Raw genomic sequence first — 24,245 nt, 5'->3', positions numbered from 1 at the left:
ATGATCTTGTAGTTAATAGGGGAATTTTCAGATGAATGCACAATTTACTGAATTATTAGTATAAAAGAAAAACAGACAGGAAATCTTAAACTATGTTCTTAAGATCCACCCCACCACCCACATGTATTCCCTCATCTTCCCAGTATTTCTGAAGAAGAGCTTATGCCCGAAATGTCAATACTGCTGCTCCTTGGATGCTGCCTGATCTGCTGTGTTTTTCCAGCACCACACTTTTTGACTCTCAGTATTCTATTTCCACCAGAATGTCCGACCTGTGAAGCACTAACTTAAATCTTCCCTTTGGGTTTTAATTGCATGTAAACTTTCCACACAATGTTTCCCTGAATCATCCAACTGATATTACAAGAGTACAATCTCTGTGCAAATCAAAACTTCTCCAATTTTTCCTCATCAGATAAGGAACTAAAGGTCTGTTGTACATTCCTCGACAACACAGTCTTGCAGCCAGATGTACCATAAAAGCAGGGATCAGAAGTTGATCATTTTTCCAACATTGTTATCTCACCTCTGTCCTGCAATTCCAGTTGATGCATTTTGAGTCTCAAAGTCTGGGAAACCTGCCTCCAGCGTAAGTGGCTGAGTGCAGCAGCTCAGCTAGTCAGCTAATCCCTTTCCAGTGGGATTGTCCACTAGCTCAGTGTAAAGGTCCTATCTTCCTCATGCAACACATTCCTTTTAATGCCCTCTCTAATCCAGTAAAGTTGCCAAAGTCCTCCTAGACCATAGGGCAAAGAGAGTGAGTGGAGAAGGAAGAGAAATAAAGAAAAAAAGGGAGAGAAAGAAAAAAGGAAAAGAGAGAAAAAAAGGGAAAGGGGAAAAAAAAAGAGAAAGAAAGCGGGAAAAAGAAAAAGGAGAAACTAAGAAACGCAACTGGTGGTAATTTAACCTGTGGGTTGCCTCATAACAGGCTGAAAGAAGGGAGTCCTTCATGGTTACCTCAGCCAATGCACTAATTAAACCCACATTATTGGCTTCACTCTAAATTGCAAACCAGGCTTCCAGCCAACAGAGGTAACCGACCTCCACGTTTTATAACACACTGATAAATCCTATAACCTTGATGTCATCACGAAGCTCAGAAACCTCTGTCTAAATAAACAAAAGTGGAAATGATTGGAATACACAGTTGGAAATCATTGACCTTTCCAGAAACCCATACATTTAACAAGAATAAACAAACAAACAGTCAGCCATGATCAGATTGAATGGTGGTGCAGGCTCGAAGGGCAGAATGGCCTACTCCTGCACCTATTGTCTATTGTCAGGCCCCAGGATGGTTGGATAACCAAACTCAGGGCTATGGGACAAATTCGGTACTTTGGAATGTAGCCAAGAGCTCATACATCTTTCTTGCTTTTAAGACTTTTCTAATGTTATTCTTTGACTTGACTGGTCAGAAGAAACAACTTAGCAATCATAGTACTTAATGGCCACTTAACTGGGTGATGGTCTTGCGGTATTATCACTGAATTATGAATCTGGAGACCCAGGTAACCCAACACATAAAGCCTGGATTTAACTTTCAAGTTTCTTTTTGTCAGCAAACATACCCAAGAGCCACGCATAGAGACGCCTGTTCAAGGACATGTCTCTTCTCAGTACAGTGTGGAGTGCAGCAGACAGAACACACACCATGTCTCTCCTCGCCATTGGGATGACAGAAGTATTGGGATCCTTGCAGAAAAAGAAACATAACCATCAATTTCAAATGTCTGTATAAAAAAAAATGCTGAGTGTTAGTCAGATAATTCTTAAGCAGAAACCACTTTATTGTGGTATTTGCAAAACATTGTTATTCATAATTATGAGGCTCTTAAAAATGTTATCGTTGATTACAAACAAGTGAGCTGAACTTAGACAGCACATTTTACCCTCTGAACATTCTAAAGTGCTTCCTAATTCACAAATAATCCTTCAGAAATTAAGCAGATCTGCAACTAATCTGTACTAAATTAATCCCACAAGCCTTAAGTGGTTGAATTCAAGGAATCACCAAATGATTTTTGTTTTGATTGGTTAACAGAGGAATGTTGGCGAGAGTGCTCCAGGATGTTTTATGCCCATCTGAACAAGCACCAGAGCCTCGGTTTAGAGAGCTCATCTGAAAGGTTGCACTCCGGACAAGGGAGCATCAAATCCACGTTGGAACAAGAACCACAAATTCTTACACCATAAAGTGATTGCTTGCCTCAGTCGATTGTGCAAACAGCAATTGTCAAGATTTGCCTTCAAGGAATTTTTCAATTCAAAGACTCACATTTATCTAGCACTTTTCAAGACTACCAGCTGTCTCCAAATTCATTACAGCCAATGAAGCATTTTGGGACTTGAACAGGAGACACTATTTCAAGCGTTGTAACACAGCTATCAATTAACACTCCGCAAAACCCCACAACATTATCATAACTCTTTAAAATGCTGTTTGAGGGATGAATATTGGGCAGACTACCAAGAATAGATTCATTGTTATTCCTCAGAATAATGGCATGGGGTCTTTCACATCCAATCCTGTAGGCAGATGGAGCTCATTTCATTTCTCATCCGAGATGTTACCTTTGTCAGCGCAGCACTGCACTCGAAAATCAGGCTTGTTAATGCTCATTTTAAGAAAAGCAAATATGATATTCACAGCAATTTATATTTTAGCCCAAAGGTTACTAATTGTAAAATCTTTGCCTGTTGAGGAGAACATAAATCTAACTTTAAGGGGGTTCTTATAGGGAAGTAGTAGTCAGAAGGCTAGAGTTCAAATCCCATCTGCCTCAAAAGGTGTGTCATAAGTTGCCTGAACAGGCTGATATCTAAAACTATCTCCATGGCGATACCCCAAAACCCAAATGTTTTAGACACATGCAATTTAGAAATTATATCAAACCACCTAAGCAAACTTGCTGTTATTTTGTGTCCATTATATGTCTAAGAAAGTAAGAATGCAATGTGTTTTGATGGGCCTACATACTAGGCAATTCCACAAATTCACTAGCCAAGTCGTCACCCAGCATTATGGTCATCAAATACTTAGGCATAAAGTTCATCTATATTTAAATTCAGGTTTCAGGGTCGAGTGGACAACATTATATAGGATTGTCATTTACATAAATGATTTGGACGCGAGCATAAGAGGTACAGTTAGTAAGTTTGCAGATGACACCAAAATTGGAAGTGTAGTGAACAGCGAAGAGGGTTACCTCAGATGACAACAGGATCTTGACCAGATGGGCCAATGGGCTGAGAAGTGGCAGATGGAGTTTAATTCAGATAAATAGGAGGTGCTGCATTTTGGGAAAACAAATCTTCACAGGACTTATCCACTTAATGCTAAGGTCCTATGGAGTGTTGCTGAACAAAGAGACCTTTGAATGCAAGTTCATAGTTCCTTGAAAGTGGAGTCGCAGGTAGATAGGATAGCGAAGAAGGTGCTGAAAAATGTAATGCTGGAAAAGCACAGCAGGTCAGACAGCATCCAAGGAGCAGGAGAATCGACGTTTCGGGCATAAACCCTTCTTCAATTTCCTGAAGAAGAGCTCATGCCCGAAATGTCGATTCTCCTGATCCTTGGATGCTGCCTGACCTGCTGCGCTTTTTCAGCAACACATTTTTCAGCTGATCTCCAGCATCTGCAGTCCTCACTTTCTCCTAGTGAAGGTGGCGTTTGGTATGCTTTCCTTTATTGGTCAGAGTATTGAGTACAGGACTTGGGAGGTCATGTTGCAGCTGTACAGGACATTGGTTAGGCCACTGTTGGAATATTGCGTGCAATTCTGGTCTCCTTCCTATCGGAAAGATGTTGTGAACTTGAAAGGGTTCAGAAAAGATTTACAAGGATGTTGCCAGGGTTGGAGGATCTGAGCTATAGGGAGAGGCTGAATAGGCTGGGGCTGTTTTCCCTGGAGCATCGGAGGCTGAGAGGTGACCTTATAGAGGTTTACAAAATTAGGAGGGGCATGGATAGGATAAATAGACAAAGTCTTTTCCCTGGGGTCGGGGAGTCCAGAACTAGAGGGCATAGGTTTAGGGTGAAAAGGGGCAACTTTTTCACGCAGAGGGTGGTACATGCATGGAATCAGCTGCCAGAGGATGTGGTGGAGGCTGGTACAATTGCAACATTTAAGAGGCATTTGGATGGGTATATGAAAAGGAAGGGTTTGGAGGGATATGGGCTGGGCGCTGGCAGGTGGGACTAGATTGAGTTGGGATATCTGGTCGGCATGGATGGGTTGGACCGAAGGGTCTGTTTCCATGCTGTACCTCTCTATGACTCTATAGTCAACCGATATTACAGGCACATTTCTGAAGTAGCATTTCAGAATGGGAAATTTGAGTTTGTAACATAAAAAATAGTGGCAGGAGTAGGCAATTCAACCTGTTGTGCCTGCTCCTCCATGTAGGATCATGGCTGAACCGACAATCTTCAAGTCTACTTTCCTGTCCTTTCCCTGTAGCCCTTTTTCGAAGTTGCACTTCCACCGATCCCACTGGTTACAGATTGTCAACGAGAAAAGTAACCCTTTATTCCCACTCAATGCTTCCTATCTATTAGCCAATTCTCACTCCAATATACTACTGATGTTATCAACCATTTACCACCAGCTAATATTATTGGTGTAGTAGATTGCATTCCACAGCATCATGAAGTTGCCAAAATCACTTCTCTTGTGAAGCATAGCACCTGTAGCTTGTAAATTATTCTGCTTTAGAGTTCTTGGGAAAAAATCCCAGCTAACAACTGCAATGAGCATTTAACAGATTTAAAAATAAAAATGCTAAATACTCACCATGCACGAGCAGAAAGGGAAAAAGTAGAAGAGAATTTCTAAAGTGTTGCGCTGTACAAGGACATTAGAATCTTGCACTGAGGCACACAATGCTTTTACCTAGAAAACAAATATAAACGAGAGTGAATTCTCAACACAAAAGGCCAGGTACTGCAAATGCTGGAAATCTGAAATAGGAACAAAATGCTGGAAATGCTCAATACAGAGAGGAGCAGTTAATAGGTCATGCCCAAGGTCACTCACAACACTATTTTTACTACCGCTACACTTGTCGCAGGATTGTAGAATCCCTACAACATGGAAGCAGGCTATTTGGTCCATCGAGTCCACACCAATCATCCGAAGAGCATCCCATCCACATTATCCCTGTAACTCTCTATCTCCCATGACCAATCCACCAAGCCTGCACATCTTAGCACTGTGGGACAGAACCAAGAAACCTGGAGGAAACCCATGCAGACACAGGGAAAAGGTACAAACTCCACACAGACACACAGTCACGCAAGGATACAACTGAACTTAGTCTTTGGCATGGAGAGGGTGCCATTGTCATGCTTTCTCAATGTCTTTTTAGAGATCATTAATTTCATACAGGTAGGCATTGCTTATAATTGGGACTGTACCCTTTAGAAGCTAAAAGTCAGCACAGGCCCAGAGGTTGATTTTTGTCTTCAGAATCCAATCACCTCTACAATAGCTGCCCAGATTTTGTTCCATTAATTTCCAGTTGGGTGCAGTGTTGATATAGCTATCCCTGCCTCAGCATTATTGGTTGGTGCCAATTCTAGTTAACTTCAACTGAGCCCACTCAGATACCTTTCCTCTTGAGGAAGGCACAGCCAAAAGAAGCCAGTGAGTCAAAACCAGGAAAAAAAATCCCCAAGAGCTAGACTGCAGCTGCAGACTTACCGCAAGGTGAGGGTCTTTGCCAAACATGTACTTCTGCTCTCTCCTGCTCAAAGATCGATTAATATGATTGACAACAAACAGCGAGGCCGGGAGACGTATAGAAGGGCTGATTATGACACTGCCCCACAGGGCTCCATAGAAAACCTCCTGGCCGACCACCAGCATTAACTTCTGAAGCAAGATGTCCGTTCTTCAGAGAGAAAAAAGAAAGAGGAAAACAATCTGCTGAAAACAGGCAACTTCAACAAATTAAAATATCAATGCCACTCTGATCCCAAGGCAGTGACTTTATATTTCATATTTTTATATTTACATTCTAACTTTATATTTCAAGATGGCTATATCAGGCAGGAAGGACAGCTGACAAAGTCTCCACAATTTTCACCATCGAACCTCAATATATGTGGTCACTCAGCCCATCATCTCTGAACAGTCAATAAAGAGCTGACCGCATTTCGGAGCTCAGTGGGCGGAGGAGTGACCAATGGGAGTTTAATTCAGATAAATCCAAGGTGTTGCATTTTGGCAAGGCAAACCAGGGCAAGACTTATACAGTTAAATGGTAAGGCCTTGAGGAGTTTTAATGAACAAAGAGACCTTGGGGCTCAGGAACACAGCTTCTTTAAAGTGGTGTCACAGGTAGACAGGGTGGTGAAGGCAGCATTTTGCACATTCGCCTTCATTGGTCAATACATGGAGAATAGGTGTTGGGACGTCATGTTGCGAAAGTACAAGACAGTGTTAAGGCCACATTTGGAAAACTGTACAATTCTGGTCTCCCCGGTATAGGAATGATGTTATTAAACTAGAAAGGGGGCAAGAAAGATTTAAGGATGTTACCAAGACTGGAAAGTTTGAGTTACAAGGAGAAGCTGGATAGACTGGAACTTTTCTCCCCCTCGAGCATAGAAGGCTCCAGGGTGACCTTTGAGAGGTTTATAAAATTATGATGGACATAGCTAAGGTGAATAGCTAAGGGGGTCCAAAACTAGAGGGCATCAGTTTAAGGTGAGGGGGGAAAAGATTTAAAAGGGACCCGAGAGGCAACGTTTTCATACAGAGGGTGGTGAGTGTATGGAACGAGCTTCCAGAGGAAGTGGGAGAGAGGAGTACAATTACAAAATGTGGGAGTCATTTGGACAGGTACATGGATAGGAAAGGTTTAGAGGTATATAGCACAAACACAGAGTGGGACTAGTTCCATTGAGGAAACCTGGTCAGCATTACGAGTTGGGCCAAACGGCCTGTTTCTGTGCTGTCTGAGTTTATAATAGCTATGAAGGAAGTGGGAGTGTAAGGCGAATATCAGAATGCTGATTAAACATTGAGAGAGTTCCTGATTTAGCCACATTTTCAGACAGTGATCTCAGATTCCTGCCACCAGTAGGCGAAAGTAAAATCGCAACTCTCCTCTTCGACCTAATCTAAGAGATGGGAGCCTATCTCTTTGGTTATTGACCCCTCTGCTAATGGAAGAAGTGCCTTCCTATCCACATCCCTCATAATAAAATATGGTGCAGCATCACAATCAAGTATCAGTGTTCCCAGAGCTATGAAGTTAAATTACTATCAACTCAGCCATCGGTACAGGGACTAGATATTTTCATTGATCCTTCTAGCTCATTGTACCCTGACCCTGCATCAATGATCAGTGATCAATGTCACATGACTCACTGCACAGGGCTGGCTCTGCATCTGGCTGTGTGGGGAATTGAACCAGTTTTGTTTGACAACAATTCTAATGAGATAATGAACAGGGAAACTGGATGAAGGGTCCATTCCTTTGTTTCGTGACATTACTTGAGAGAAACTGGATATCACAGAGAGGACCTACATGAAACCCACAGGAACACATTTAAGAAATACGACCTGAGGAGTTACTAGATGTCACCCTAAGGAGGCTGGATAGTAAATAAAAATTTGGAAATTGGAATACTTCCCAGTTTTACACACACTGGTTTTTCCCAGTAGTTGGATCGGTCATATGGCAGTCAACATAGTTTGTAAATAGCTGCAAATGTGTTGCTGGTCAAAGCACAGCAGGCCAGGCAGCATCTCAGGAACAGAGAATTCGACGTTTCGAGCATAAGCCCTTCATCAGGAATCTTCGACGTTTCGAGCATAAGCCCTTCATCATTCCTGATGAAGGGCTTATGCTCGAAACGTCGAATTCTCTGTTCCTGAGATGCTGCCTGGCCTGCTGTGCTTTGACCAGCAACACATTTGCAGCTGTGATCTCCAGCATCTGCAGACCTCATTTTTTACTCGATAGTTTGTAAATAGTTAAAAATCACAACACCAGTTTATAGTCCAACAGGTTTAATTGGAAACACACTAGCTTTCGGAGCGACGCTCCTTCATCAGGTGATAATGGAGGGCTCGATCGTAACACAGAATTGTTACATTCTGTGTTACGATCGAGCCCTCCACTGTCACCTGATGAAGGAGCATCACTCCGAAAGCTAGTGTGCTTCCAATTAAACCTGTTGGACTATAACCTGGTGTTATGTGATTTTTAACTTTTGTACACCCCAGTCCAACACCGGCATCTCCAAATCATAGTTAGTAAACGGTAGTGTACTTACTTAGCAGCTGGACATCATCGTCTAACTCAAGAATAGTGATGAACTTGCTCAAGCAAGTCCAAACTTTTGAAACAATTTTCTGCTATGCATTTATCTGTGCTCAAATTATACCAAGATTCTAAGTCCTAGTCTCTTCTGCTATTGGAAACATCTTCTCCACGTCCACTCTACCCAGACCTCTGAATATTCTCGAAGTTTCAATGATACTTCCTCCCAGTCCAAAGAGGTGGCCTGACTCACTGAATATTCAAAATGCTTGGTTTTTTTTCAGGGGTCCATCATTACAGTATTTTGCTCTTGGCACTGAAGTTCCTAATTTTTATTTAAATGACTGATTACTTCTCATCTTTATTTGGTCTTAGAGAAGGAGTGATCAGGAAAGAACAGAGCCATAGGGTGACACAATAGCTCAGTGGTTACCGTTGCTACCTCACAGCACCAAATGACCCAGGTTCGATTCCAGCCTTGGATGACTGTGGAGTTTGTGTCTGTGTGGGTTTCTCCGGTTTCCTCCCACAGTCACAAAGATGAGCAGGTTAGGTGGATTGGCCATGCTAAATTACCCAAACGTGTTCAGGATGTGCAGGCTTGCTGCAATGAAGAATGCAGGATTATAGGGGGTGGTTTGTGTGGACTTGATGAGCCAAATAGAATCCCTGCAGAGTGGAAGAAGGCTATGATTTTCCAGCTACAAGTAGAATGAAAATAAACCACACAATGTCATTAATTAGTGAATGGTGCCCCTCACCTACCAACAGTGGCAGACAGTAAAAGCTGCCGTCACTGGCTTTTCTCATTTAACTGCCAACCTCTAAATTTCCTCATGCTCTCCCTGGGCAGCAAATCCAAAGAAGTGTGAAGACTTACACTGCAGGCTGGAGGTATGCAAGATGTAGATCACAAGATGGCATGGGTAAGGACTATCAATGTTGTGCCCAAAACACAGCTACCATCCTGTAAATGCTGACCATTGGCACATGGTAGACTATGGTGATATTTGGAAAACATTACACTGCTGAGTGTTGTCCATTTCTCTCAAACCATCCTCACTGCCTCCATCCAATCCATAATCCAACTGGGTCAAGTGTAGCCTCATGCTGTGCTCCCTCAGCTTGTTGTTAGGAAACTGGGCAAGAATGCTTGAACTCATTTCACAGTCGACTGATACAATGAACCAACTGAAGAGCTACTTGATAACAGTTTGAACACATTCAAAATGGAAGTGGCTGCATTTTTATTATTAAAAGTTAATCCAATCAGAACATATGTATCTAGTCAATTGTGGTATAACCGGGTGAAAATGTTGTTCCGGCAAAATCTGTGCATCACTAGCCAACTATTTTTTTGAAATCCAATGCATAAAGTTGAATGGCAGCTCAAGCCAATATAATCCTTTCCCAGAAGCAAGAAATAAAATGTGATCAAAATTGGATTTCATCAACAGTTCACCAGCGTTACCTCTCATAAATCTCTGATCCCTCCTCCAGCCCTGGTAGCAGCCCTGTGATGAATGCTTGCAGGCTGGGATTCAAGGACTTGTGTAATGGGAGGTAGTATTTCTCATACAGCCCAAGTAACACTGGTTTCACAGACATAGCTGCATTGCCTAGCAAGGGAAACAGGCCCGAGCTACAAAGAACAAAAACATAATTAACATCAGTGATGAATAGCTCAGCGAAGTTTAACAATGAATAAACACAGAAAAGGAATAAACATCTGGTAGAAATACATTCTGTACGTACAGTGCTCTGTGTTCACAAAATAACATGCTGATAAAGCATTGTGTTTACAAAGTTGTTTGTTTTTGCTCAGGGACCATCAGAATCGCCGGCTGGGCCAGCATTAATTAGCCATGTCTAATCATCCGGAGCAGGATAGTAGCGAGTTGTCTTTTTGAACCACTGCACTCACTGAATTGTTCCTTATAACGCTGACAGTGCTACTGGGAGTTCCAGATTTTGACCTGGTGACAGTGGAATTATATCACAGTCTCTTCGATCAGGATAGTATGTGGCTTTAAGGGGAGCTTTTCGATTTGGCAACCTCTTGGATATATTAGCAAGAAGGACAAGGGCAGCAGAGGTCATGGGTTTGGAAGATCCTGTCCAAAGAACTTTGATGAGTAGCTGCGGTGCCTCTTGTAGATGGTACATGCTGCTACCAATGTGCATGGCTCCAGAAGGGAATGAATGTTCAATGTGGTGGATGGGGTACCAATCAAGTGCACTGCTTTGTCCTGACTGGTGTCAAACTACACTCATCTAGTCCAGTGCAAAAAAAAAGTGTTTCATTATTCTCCTGACTTGTATCCTGTAGATGACAAGCAGGCACTGGGGAGTCAGGAGAGAGTTGTTCTCCACAGGATTCCTAGCCTTGGCCGACCATTCTAACTACAGCACTTAGATTTCGTTCATTCAGTTTCTTGTCAATGGTAATCCCCCCATGCTAGTGGGGGATTCAGTGATGTGAATGTCATCAAATGTCAAAGGGATATAGTTAGATTCTTGGAAACAAAACAGAAATTGCTGGAAAAATACTCAGCAGGTCTGGCAGCATCTGTGGAGGGAAATCAGAGGTATCATTTCAGGTCCAGGGACCCTTCCTCAGAACTGATTCAGTGGAATTCTGAAGAGTGAACGTTGCGCAATCAGCAACGCGTATCCCCACTTCCAATTTTATGGTGGAGGGAAGGTCATTAATGAGGCAGTTAAGCTGGTTCGGCCAAGGTCACTACCCTGAGAAACACTTAGAGATGTTGTGGAATGGGATGATTAATAACAAGTGTAAATAAAATTTCTATTCCTATAATCTACAGAGAGCATCAGTGTTAAACATCAATACTTAATAAATGTTCAACCAACAATCTGCTGAATAGATTATAAATGAACTGAATTTTTAAAAACCACTCCATTCCATACAAGTCCTTAGTCACTGCACCTGTAAAAGAATAAGTCCTTTGCCAGCCATTTGGTTCCAATTATTTTAAATATAACTTCATAGGTTTCTAGCGCTTTCAGGTGGACACCAATGGGAAGTGCTGGATGTAAGCATTGAGCTAGCCTTTTGCCAATGATCAGCCTTTTTGGCAGGAGGGAATACTTCAAATTGCTCTGGAGTGCCTGCAGAAAAAGAAGATTAAAAAGGCAACACTTAAAACTGCTTTTTTTTCTCTCAAGAGCAAATTACTGGATCACAAATGCAAACTACAGGTCAACAGCTCATACAAGACCGTGAGATATATGGGCAGGAGGTAGCCATTCAGCCCATCAAGTCTGCTCTGCCATTCAATCGCGGTTGATATGTTTCACAACCCTATTCTCCTACTTTCTCCCCATCCAGAACCTCGGTCTTAAATAGAGTCAATCATCTAGTCTCCATGACATTCTGTGGCAATGAGTTCTACAGACTAAACCACCCTCTGCCTAAAGAAATTCCTCATCTAAGGTCTGAAGTGTCATTCCCTCATTCTGAAGCTGTGCCCTCAGGTCCTCATCTCTCCTATCAGTGGAAACATCATCCTCACAAGCACTCCATCCAGGGCTCTCAGTTTCCAAGTTTCTATGAGATAGGTGCGCTCCAACACTGATCCTTGTGGAATTCACTGGCTACCATCCTGAAAGAGACCCCTTATCCATACTCTCTGCCAATCCTCTAATCATGCCAGTATCTGCCCCAACACCATGAGCTCTTATTTTATTTAGCAGTCTCCTGTGTGGCATGTAGTCAAAAGCCTTCAATGAATCAGAATAGATTACGGCCACTGATGCTCCGTCTAACTTGTTCATTATATTTGGAAAGGTTTGAAAAAGGTAAGACTCTAATTTTACCAAGGACTGAGGGCAGGAAATTATAGGCTGGTTAGCCTGACTTGATTGGAACTTGATTGCTCCAGTGGTTCATGCATGTTCAGACCTTTCAGCTACCCCAGCACCTTCTCCCTCACGATGGCTACTACATTGGCCTCTGCTCCCTGACTCTTTAAAAATTTGGTATCCAGCTGGTGTCATCCACTGTGAAAACTGATAAAGTACAGATTCAGTCCAACCTTCACAAGGCTTCACAACCCTTTGGTTTCCCAATGATCTATTATGCTGTGCCTGACTTCTCTTGACAGCCATGGTCATCTCATCTTCCCTTAATATGTATTTTCTTAATTAAGGTGAATTTTTGCTCTGTTTCCCTCATTACTCCCAGAAACTCCTGCCAATACTGTTCTACCATCTTCCCTGCTAGGCTCCCTTCCAATCAACTCTGGCCAGCTCTACCCTCCTGTCTTGACTCAATCTTCTCCCCCTCAAAGTGCAGGCTGAATTCTTTCATATTATGGTCACTGCTCCCAAGGTGTTCTTTCACCTTAAGCTCCCTAATCAAGTCTGCCTCATTACACATCACCAAATCCAAAATTGCCTATCCCCTAGTGGGCTCTGCCACAAGCTGCTCCAAATAAAGAGAACCATCTCATTGGCATTCTCAGAATTCATTTTTTCAAGGATCCAAACCAATTTCCCAAGTCCAGCTCCACACTGAAATGCCCCATTACCAATATATTAGTACCTTCCTTTTCTCCTCCTTGCAGTAGATTTTCTTCCCTCACTTCCTCCCCAACTTTTAACTTTCTAAACTAAAGAGGCGAGTCACAGGAAGAGCGTGACAGTTGCAGGCTGGAGTGGGGAAGGGGGCAAGTTGAGAGCCGGAGTGGCTGGGAGTGGAGAAGCAAGCGAGGCCTAGAGGTGAGTCCAGCGCAGAGGATAGGCCTTGTGTTCTGAAGTCCATTGGCACAAACTCAGTAGAAAAAGAAAGGACTATAAAAGGGTAGTATGGTGAAGATACATTTAATTCTCATTCTGGATATTTTAACACTATATTCCCATGCTAGACTAGTATTTTTTTCTCTACAATTCCATGTAGTATGTGTACCTAGATATGTTGTACCTAAGATGGTGCTGAGAGGTGACATGACGGACTCTTTATTTTCACGTGCTTGAATGAGTATAGTAAAGACTACCATATTATTTCTTACACATCTTTTGTATCTCCCAATTAATATATTTCCCCACAACTTGACAACTGCTAAGTAGCCTGTATACAACTCACATTTGCTTTTGTAGCTCAACTTCACCAACACAGATTCCACACTTACCAATTCGATATCACTTGTTGTTATCAACTCAATTCTACAAGGCAACCTCATCCCGTCTGCCCAGCTGCCTGTCTTTTCAATAGGTGGTGAATGGATCTTTGGATATTTGGTTCCCAGACCCGATTCCCTTCCAGCCACAGTACCAACAACACTGTACCTGCCTATTCCAAACCTGTGCTCCAAGCTCATTTACCTTATTTCATGTACTGCATATATTTAAGTATAACACAGCCAGTTGGGTGCCCACCTTCTCATTATGTTGTCCCCTGATCTGCTGTGCCTGAAGTTATATTCTTGATCTCTCTCATACACTAACCAATTAATTGTCCTGGAAACTAACCTGTTCTGAGCACTCCCAGCTCCCCTTCAACCTTTTGTACATTTTTCCATGCAACTCAATGCTTCCACCCTACTATTTAAATTTAAAGGCCCCTCTACTGCCATAGATATGCAATTCGCCAGGCCCCTGGTCCCAGTATGTTTCAGGTGGAGCCGCTCCCAATGGAACAGCTCCTTAAATCCCCAGTACTACTCACAATGACAGTTTTATTTTAAAAAGTAAATACATAAAAGGGAGGAGGAGAGCTGATGAATACAGAGAAGAAATGATGGACAGTTATTTTGGTTCCATATTTACACAAAAATAACTTCACATAGTCCTTGCTGAAAATTAATTTAATAATTCTATCCACTGAAACAGCTCTTTCCTCAAGATGGCTTTCCAGTTAAATCATGAAACATGATGTATTGCGAACCAAACTTATCTTTTATTATCACCAATATCACTTCAAAGAAGAGTATCTCACAGATACATTTGGATTACAACAGCGAAATCCATCCCAGTGAGATTCTGAAACTGGGAAAGTCAGCTGGAAAGATCTGTATGGACAAGTCATAGGATACCTTGGGCCCTTATACTAACATTCACTCGGAGGGACAGGCGAACACCCAGTGCAAATAGCTCTCAGGCTGCCTCACACACCACATGGAGCAACGTAGGAAACAACACGACAGTGTGCGTAAACAAGACAGAATTTCTTCACATCATTTATTTTCAGAACGGGATGTGCTAATGAGCCTCTGAAAATACTCTGGTGCTTCCTTGAGGGGATTCAGACTAATTTTTAAACCATTCCTGGATACAAATGCAAAATACTGCAGATATGAAAAATGGAGAAAAAAAAGTGGAAAAAATGCAACAAAAACAGAAAATACTTGCAATGTTCAGATCAGACCGTGTCTGTGGAGACAGAAACCATCTTTCAGATTGCTAACTCCTGACTAAACATCTGAAGAAAAAGTCTTCAGGAATTCTAATGAAAGGTCATCGATCTGAAACATTAACTGACTCTCTTGTCATATGGTGCGTTGGATTGGAGTGGCCAAAGTTTAATAAATATTACCCAATATCAGGTTATTAGTTAGCTAGCCAGCTATGTGACAAAGGACCAGCATTCCAAAAGCTTAGACTTCCAAATATACCTGTTGGAGAATAACTTGGTGCCATGTAATTTTTAACTCTCTCTTTTATAAAAATGCTAGTGTCAAGTCAAGTTGCAATAGTCTAACTAGACAATAGGGCTGCTCTCTCATGAGAGAGTGATGACCGGTGGTAAGTTAATCTGAAGGCCATCATACCTCAGGCAAGGAGAGAAGGAGTGACTTTATGGTAACCTCAGCTGATGTGGGAATTGAACCCATGCTGCTGACATCACACTGCTTCACAAACCAACAATCGGAACTAAACCAAAGCACACTGTTGTGGAGTGGTTAGAGCTCCAGAACTGCAAAACGGGGGGCCAGGATAATGCTCTTGGGGGCATGGGATCAAATTTCATCATGAAAGCTGGTAAAATTTTAATTCAATTAGAAATTAATGCAAAACTAGTCTTCACAATGATGAACATGAAATACCTTTAAATTGTAACAATCTATCCTGTCAACTAATGTCTATTTTTGGAATGTGATTAGGCCAGACCAGACTAGTATGGCCAAAGGGAATTCCAGATCCACAATGATATTGTTGACTCTTAACTGCCATGATGTGGCCTCTCAAGTCATTCAGCTCAAGCGCAAAGAGAGAGAGAGAACAAGTGCTGGCACAGCCAGGGCAAATACTCCCACAAAAGAATAAAGGGGAGAGGGAAAAAACCCAGCACTGCCAATATTTTTTGGCTTTGTTTCAGGATAGAAACTAGTCAAAATATTAAATGACAATAAAAAGTGTCAATCTCAAGAAAAAGGGGGACCCATCGCTTTGATATTTAATTCCAATTTTTTTTTAAAACTGGGAAAATAGCAACAAGGATAGCCACACAATTTCTCCAAAGAGGAAATGAAAATGCAGCATACCAGGCCCTTTCTAGAAACAGTAAATTGATAGAAATGCCTCAGAAATTGTACTTCAGTTGTGCTGCTTTTGCTTGGATCTCTCCAAGCCTTGTACAAGGAGTTTCATTCTAAAACAATGATGGTACTAGATATTCTCCTGCAGCTAGCATTTACACCGAAATGCAGGAAGAGACCGTGTATGTGGGAGGACCTTTACAGAGTTCACATGCTCAGCAGAGCCAAACAGGAAACATATGATGAACGCCACCAGGCTCAGGGGTGTTTCAACAGATGGAGAATGATTTCATAATACACCTACATGGTGACTTATGGCCAACCTTTGCTCAGTGTGAACAGGTGATGCGGTATTGACAATTGCAGGTGTGACATGTACTTGGGTCTTATGTAATAAGTCACTGAAGGTTTCGGGTCACTGAAAATGCATCAAGCTTGCAAACCAAGTCAACAGTTACTAGACTGAGCAGCAAGTCCCTCAGTAACTCATGTGGTGGTCAGGAATTCACTGAATTCCTTCACAGAAAAAAACTGAACTTGTTTCTAAATTCGTATAAAAAGGATAAATACTGTGGACGGTTCAGAGTCAGAGCAGAGCAATCTCCTGGACCAGTTTAATTTCCAAAGACGTTTGCTTCTCCAGATTCTTTTGCCACTCAAATTCAACTTTCCCAAGGGCTTTGAAGCCAGGTTTTCCATTCCTGTCTGGAGAGTCATGGTCTGAAGTGTGTACGTTGCGATACAATTAAGGGAGGCACAGTGGCTCAGCAGTTAGCACTGCTGCCTCTCAGCACCAGGGTGCTGGGTTCAATTCCCACCTGTCTGTGAGGAGTTTGCACATTCTCAGTGTCTGCGTGGGTTTCCTCCAGGTGCTCCCGTTTCCTCCCACAATCCAAAGATGTGCAGGTCAGGTGAATTGGCCATGCTAAATTGCCCAGTGTTAGGTGCATTAGTCAGGGATAAATATAGGGTAGGGCAATGGGTTTGCGTGGGTTTCTCTTCAGAGGGCGGTGTGGACTTGTTGAGCCGAAGGGCCTGTTCGCATACCAGCGAATCTAATGGTGTGGGACACATTGGACGGGCTGTAGGGTTTTAATCTGTCCAAATAAATCTGGGAAACTCATGGATTTCTTCACCAAGATGATCACCTAGTCAGCTGCCTCATCGTGGTACTGTGGTTAGCATTGCTGCCTCACAGCACCAGGAAACGGAGTTCAATTCCAGCCTTCGGTGACTGTGGCATATGCACATTCACCACATCTGCACAAGAGTTTCTATTGGGTGTGCTGTTTCTTCCCACAGCCCAAAGATGTGCAGGCTAGGTGAACTGGCCATAGTATATTGCCCATAGTGTCCAGGGACGTGCAGGCTAGGTGGATTACACATGGTAAATGCGGGGTTACAGGGATAGGATAGAGAACTGGATCCAGGTGGAATGTTCTTTGGAGGTGTGAGAAACTAAGCTCATCCGAGACAAAATCTGGATCAGTAGTGTCCTTTATTTTACTCTTGCATTAGGGTGTGAAGTCCACTGTCTGTCTGTGTACAAGGCAAGGGACTCACACCGAATTCAACGAATACTTGATATTTATATAAATTGGTTCCTATATTTTTTTTATTTCTTTGCTCCTCCCCTGTTTACATCCTTCACTTCCTAAGACCGGTACCCATTACTCCTGTTTATCTCTTGTCTTATCCGGCCTTGTCTGTGACAAAATGCTTATTTCTGGCCTCGAGGCAGTTTGACCTCATCCTGCTGTGGGTCATTGTTAGGCATATCCTTTCCTTACCATTATCTACTCCCTCCATCTGTGCCGCCCCTCTCATACAGATCTTTAAGACCCTTTTAATTGGGGTTTGTTCCTGTGTTTCTGTAAAAGTGGGAAACGGATGTTTTGTACCTACTGTTTGTACAGGCGTATCTAGCTTCACTGCCTCCCCTCACAGCATCTTATCGATTCGCCTGTAATATCTACCATTGTTTTGCAGTCCCGTTTCTTTCTTGCATACATTTTTAGCAAATACAAAAAAAACAATTATGCATTTCCTCCACATAGTTTCCATTCTTGTTGTCTCAGCTCTTGGCTGAAACAATTACACACTGGTGTGAGCTCATTTACTTTGTATAATTAATTATAATTTCAGAAGTAACACTACTTTACCTATATCCCACAGACGGTTAATGCAGACGGAATGGGCCGAATGGCCTCTTTATGGTGCAGGAATCCAATGATTCAGTCTGGAGATTCCATCATTCTCCAGTTTTTCTCCAACCTCCATGTATGATCCAGGCTTATTCGATCCACAAAACACACTTGGCTTTATTCCTAAGAATCATGTAACCATCAGAGCTGTTACATTATCTAATACCCTCAATAGCTCACTCCAGAGATACTGCTCTCTTGTTAATTTGCCTCTCCTCAAAAAATTAACACTCAACTCCAACCTCATCCTGAACTGCCTCTCCCTTGGTAACATCAAGTGGATTGTCACCTCCCAAATCCATGGGCACTTGTCCAAGAATTCCACATTTGAATCCTTCCAACCATTTTTGTAAACAATCCTGCTTTGTACTTTGACACAGATCTACACATCATCTACTTCCAATACAAGACAAAACATGACTCCATTACCTCAGCCCTGCACTAGAGCGCAGTCCTAGACTTTTCACCATACATTTCTGGAGTGGAATTTGACTTGACTCAAATGGACTGGTGGAGGAGGGTTGCTTTTCAGACTGGAGGCCTATTACCAGTGGTGTGCCACAAGGATCGATGCAGAGTTGAGACAACATGTTGTGACTAAACAGAAAATTGGTTAGGCCACTTTTGGAATCTTGTGTGTAATTCTGATCTCCCTGCTGAAGAAACGATGTTGTAAAACTTGAAAGCGTTCAGAAAAGATTTACAAGGATGTTTCTGCTTTCTCATTCACGGGATGAGGGAGTCGCTGGTTAACCAGCATTTATTGCCCATCCCAGAGGACAGTTAAAAGTCAACCACATTGCTGTGGGTCTGGAGTCACATGTAGGCCTGACCAGGTAAGGTCAGCAGTTTCCTTCCCTAATGGACATTTGCAAACCAGATGGGTTTTTTCCAACAATCAACAATAGATTCCTGATCATCACAGATTCCATGATTCCAGATTTTTATTGAATTCAAATCCCACCATCTGCCATGGCAGGAATCGAACCCAGGTCCCCAGAACATTACCAGAGTCGCTGGGTTATCAGCCCAGTGATAGATAATACCAGTAGGCCATTGCCTCCCCGATTGCCAGGGTAGGAGGATTTGAGCGATAAGGAGAGGCTGAACAGGCTGGGGCTGTTTTCCCTGGACTATCGGATGCTGAAGGGCAACCTGATAGAGGTTTGTAAAATCATGAGGGGCATGGATATGGTGGAGAAGAAGGTCTTTTTCCGGGGGGGGGGGGGGGCCGGGAAAAAGAGTCCAGAACTAGAGGACATAGATTTAGGGTGAGGGGGCAATGATTTAAATTAAAAAGGGACCTAAAGGGCAACTTTTTCACACAGAGGGTGGAGTGTGTACAGAATGAGTTGCCAGAGGAAGTGGTGGAGGCTGGTACAATTACTCATCCAAATGCCTTTTAAAAACGTTGTATATGAATAGAAAGGGTTTAGATCTATCTAGACCAAGTGCTGACAAATGGGAATAAATACATTTAGGATATCTGGTCGGCATGGACAAGTTGAACTGAACGGTCTATTTCCGTGCTGTACATCGCTGTGACTCTGACGATTTACTGAGCCACAGCTGATTTGAGGGAGTGAACGTTCCTGATGTTAGTGACCAGCTTCAGGCAGTTTATCAAGCGCCTGTTGTAATGAAGGCTTGTAATAGACAATCACCCAGAAATTAGATTGGTTGTTACACTAGTGTAACAACTCATTCAGATCCAGTTTTTACTCCCCTACTACCCTAAAAAGAACTAACTGGTTTAAAAGAAAAGCAGAGTGCTGCATAGGAATACCCCATTATATACAGTTCACCTTTACAGTAACACATTGTAATATAAGTTTTAGTACTTCTGCTTCCCTATGTAGATTTAATTAAATTGTGTATAATGTATGAGCTTCCTGAGAGAGACAGAGTGGGGGGGGAGAAAAAGAGAGAGACAGAGTGCAGAGTGGGGGGGGAGGGGAGAAGAGAGAGACAGACAGAGTTGGGGGGGGGGGGGGGGGGGGAGAGTGGGTGTGGCTCACAGATTCTTGTGGAGAGAGGAGGAGAACTTCAAGGTAGGCATCCTTGCAAGAGGATTCGTAGTCAGGTTAAAATCAACTAGGCAAAAATGTGGACTACAGATGCTGGAAATCAGAGTTTGGATTAGAGTGGTGCTGGAAAAGCACAACAGGTCAGGCAGCATCCGAGGAGCAGGGAAATCGATGTTTCGGGCAAAAGCCCTTCCCTGATGAAGGGCTTTTGTCTGAAACATTGATTTTCCTGCTCCTCGGATGCTGCCTGACCTGCTGTGCTTTTCCAGCACCAGTCTAATAAAAACTGCCAGAGGAAGTGGTGGAAGCTAGTACAATTGCAACATTTAAAAAGGCATCTGGATGGGTATACAAATAGGCAGGGTTTAGAGGGATATGGGCCAAATGCTGTCAAATGGGACTAGATCAGTTTAGGATAGCTGGTCGGTATGGACAAGTTCGAGCGAAGGGTCGGTTTCTGTGTTGTACATCTCTATGAATAGGACTGCTTCAATTAAACACATCCCTGTCTCAGTCAGTGCATTCAAATCCTAATTATTCACTGCTTTAAAAATGATTTTTATTTACATTACCATTGCTTCTTTTGCCAACAGTCCAAAATCTGTGCCTTCTTACTCTCAAAATCAACCTTCCCTCCAAGCTGTTCTCATGTTGCCTGTATGACAATGGGCATTGATTCTGGAAGTCTTGCAGAGGAAGTTAAAATGCCACAGAGGGGTTGGTTCCATGCTTGACTTCTCTTTCAGAACACATTGGCAACTCAAGGGTTAAACATTCCACTATCAAAGGACATAGTGCAGTACCAACTGAAAGCCTGTACTCTTGCAATACACAGAATGCCCCTGGTGCTCACCTTCCAACCCTACAAACCTTCGCATAAATCAAACCATCCGCCGACATTTCCACCACCTCCAAAAAGACCCCACCACCAGGGATATATTTCCCTCCCCACCCCTTTCCGCCTTCCGCAAAGACCGTTCCCTCCACGACTACCTGGTCAGGTCCACGTAACCCACTCTCCCATCCTGGCACTTTCCCCTGCCACCTCAGGAACTGTAAAACCTGCGCCCACACCTCCTCCCTCACCTCTATCCAAGGCCCTAAAGGAGCCTTCCACATCCAAAGTTTTACCTGCACATCCACTAATATCATTTATTGTATCCATTGCTTCCGATGTGGTTTCCTCTACATTGGGGAGACTGGGCGCCTCCTAGCAGAGCGCTTTAGGGAACATCTCCGGGACACCCGCACCAATCAACCACACCACCCCGTGGCCCAACATTTCAATTCCCCCTCCCACTCTGCCAAAGACATGGAGGTCCTGGACCTCCTTCACCGCCACTCCCACACCACCAGATGCCTGGAGGAAGAACACCTCATCTTCCGCCTCGGAACACTTCAACCCCAGGGCATCAATGTGGACTTCAACAGTTTCCTCATTTCCCCTTCCCCCACCTCACCCTAGTTCCAAACTTCCAGCTCAGCACTGTCCCCATGACTTGTCCGGACTTGTCCTACCTGCCTATCTCCTTTTCCACCTATCCACTCCACCCTCACTTCCCCTCCCCCATTCACCCATTGTACTCTATGCTACTCTCTCCCCACCCCCACCCTCCTTTAGCTTATCTCTCCACGCTTCAGGCTTTATTCCTGATGAAGGGCTTTTGCCCGAAACGTCGATTTTGTTACACTTTGGATGTTGCCTGAACTGCTGTGCTCTTCCAGCACCACCACTGATCCAGAATCTGGTTTCCAGCATCTGTAGTCGTTGTTTTTACCTCTTGCAATACAGACAGATCATCTCAGTCTCAGTAGGGCGGTGGGGGGGGGGGGGGGGGGGGGGGGGGGGGGGGGAGGCTGAGAGGCTGACTGTATCTCAGAAATGGAGTAAAAAGTGAGGTCTGCAGATGCTGGAGATCAGAGCTGAAAATGTGTTGCTGGTTAAAGCATAGGTCAGGCAGCATCCAAGGAACAGGAAATTCAACGTTTCGGGCACAAGCCCTTCATCAGGAATGGAGCCACACATGTGGATTCCCCCTGTAGCCCCAGACAGAAGTTTTTGCCCTTTCCAGACAAGACTGAGCCTGTTAAACTGTCTCCTGCTCCCATTGTCTTACTTCCCCTCCATATTAGCATAGGTATGTGAATCCTCCATTCACAGCAGGCAAAATCGTTCTGCCTTAATTTCTGCTCATTACAATCATGAAGAATATGATAATTAGTTTCTGTAATCCATTCACACATGATCACAGGTCATCAACATTGTAAATTCATAATTACCTACTTTAAACTGTGATGACAATCACCCATGTGACACATAAACCTTTAGTATATTTTAAAGGAGTTAAACACCGTCTCTGCGTAGGGCAGAGATTCGTGCAGAAGTGTCAGGAAACACGATTACTTTTGGGGACAGTGAGAATCTCTCGCCAGCTGTCTGATAATAAAGCATCTACCATTGTACAGACACTTGTGCTGTCCGGATTTGTGGAGCAAAATATACATCAACATTGCTGCACACATGCCTCAAAAAGGCCCATATACTGGAAAGAAAGAGAGAGGGAACACCAGTAGGAATAGTGCTTTCCTGTCTTCTCTGGCCAGATTCCCTTGCAATTCTGCTCACCTCTTCTCAACCTTCTCTACCCCAAGGTTACAGTCCCACCTTTCAATCAAAGATTCCCTCATACCCCATAACCATTTTTTTGTGAATCTTTCCTGCACCCCTCAATGCATTCACAATCTTTCCTACACCATATGGAAGGTTAATACATTGGCATTATTCCAGGACAGACAAATAAAGGAAGCTTCTCTACAATACTGGAAAACTAAGAGGAGAACTAGGGCTTATTTTGTCAAATAGGAGACAGTGAGGACTGCGGATGCTGGAAATCAGAGTCGAGAGCATGTTGCTGGAAAAGCACAGCCAGTCAAGCAGCATCCAAGGAGCAGGAGAATCGCGTTTCGGGCCGGAGCCCTTCATCAGGAATGGGGATAGGAATGGACATTTTAATATAGCGAATGGCCAGAACAGAGTTTACATTTTCAATAATAAACAGAAAACTGGAGAAGCTCAACAGGTCTGGTGTCAATCAGTAAAGACAGAAAGAATAATGGCGTTGAGTCCAGTATGACTCTTCTTCAGAGCCGAAGAAAACACATCAAAAAACAAAAAAAATCTCTATTTATCATTTTCACAGTTTCATTTCTGATAAGGCAACTTCTTAAAAAGAAAAATAAATCACATGTGGCATAGAAGTTATTCCTTGTACAAGCCTCATTCAATTCCTGATTCATTCCCCCACACCTCTACCACGCTGAATGGTTGCACTTTCAATACTTGATGGAATGATTCAAATTTGACTGTGCTATTTCTGCATATTCTACTGACCTATATAATCCCTTTTCTCCCCACAAGTAAAATTTTAACCTGGCACACTTGGATTTCCTTGCTTCCCATGAAGGAAATTTAACGATCAAGAGATCTTGGTTGAGAGCTGCAGGCATCCCAACACTGACTTTCATTTGAAAACAAAATACTTGTTGTGATGAATTCAAGTGTACTGAATGCTCAGAACTATTTCTAAAAGGAATGCAAGATTCCCATCGCCCTTACCTCAATTTGCAGCCACATGCACATAAACAGTCTCCATGGTATAATTTTATGGCTTTAACGTTAGACAATAAATACCACTGCTGTAGCTGTGGACTTGTGCAATACATTACCTCGATGGTGGCATGAAGTCTTGTGGAACCAGCGAAATCTCTCGGGGATCCAAAACATTAGTCATCTGCGTGCAGATGAATCCACAAGATTTTGTGACAATATCAAGGTTGGGACCTTAAATTAAACCTTTCCTCATGGCCTCAAGACTGACATTATTATTGCTGCAAGTAAATTAATAACCTTTTGAATCACTCTCATGTAGCTTCTAAATGCACACTTGTAATGTCGTTACTTTGCTCATGTAAATAACTCCATTTGGATTAGAATGCACAAACATAATTTGCTTTGCTTCTGAAGTTAACTCTTCTGCAAAATCTTATCACGCCATTTATTGCTTTCACTTACCTCATTTTCTCAACTCCGGCATTCACACCCTAAATATACACTTGGTCTATTTGTGTAGCATGATGTAATTGTTTTAAAAGTGCACTGAAACCTCATGATGCGGGCTGACTTTCGATCAAGTACAAAAAGAGCATTTTGGGTTTCCTTCTCCTTCCATCCTCGTTGA

General features: G+C 42.9%; 1 protein-coding gene across 5 annotated transcripts in view; it reads right to left on the bottom strand.

Annotated features, from left to right (window-relative positions):
- Positions 1 to 24,245, bottom strand: part of dop1b (DOP1 leucine zipper like protein B) — a 143,056-nt gene that overhangs the window by 86,622 nt on the left and 32,189 nt on the right. For all 5 annotated transcript variants that reach the window (XM_060833767.1, XM_060833771.1, XM_060833769.1 and 2 more), the window contains exons 3-7: positions 11,228 to 11,409; positions 9,749 to 9,919; positions 5,706 to 5,895; positions 4,797 to 4,895; positions 1,572 to 1,695 (exon numbers count right to left, since the gene is read on the bottom strand). In XM_060833767.1, coding sequence (XP_060689750.1) covers positions 1,572 to 1,695; positions 4,797 to 4,895; positions 5,706 to 5,895; positions 9,749 to 9,919; positions 11,228 to 11,409 — 766 coding nt within the window. The remainder of the gene's footprint in view (positions 1 to 1,571; positions 1,696 to 4,796; positions 4,896 to 5,705; positions 5,896 to 9,748; positions 9,920 to 11,227; positions 11,410 to 24,245) is intronic.

Source organism: Hemiscyllium ocellatum, chromosome 12 (assembly GCF_020745735.1).
Source record: "Hemiscyllium ocellatum isolate sHemOce1 chromosome 12, sHemOce1.pat.X.cur, whole genome shotgun sequence".
Classification (NCBI taxonomy): domain Eukaryota; kingdom Metazoa; phylum Chordata; class Chondrichthyes; order Orectolobiformes; family Hemiscylliidae; genus Hemiscyllium; species Hemiscyllium ocellatum.
The sequence above is the reverse complement of the archived record's forward strand: the minus strand, read 5'-3'. Positions and strand labels throughout refer to the sequence as shown.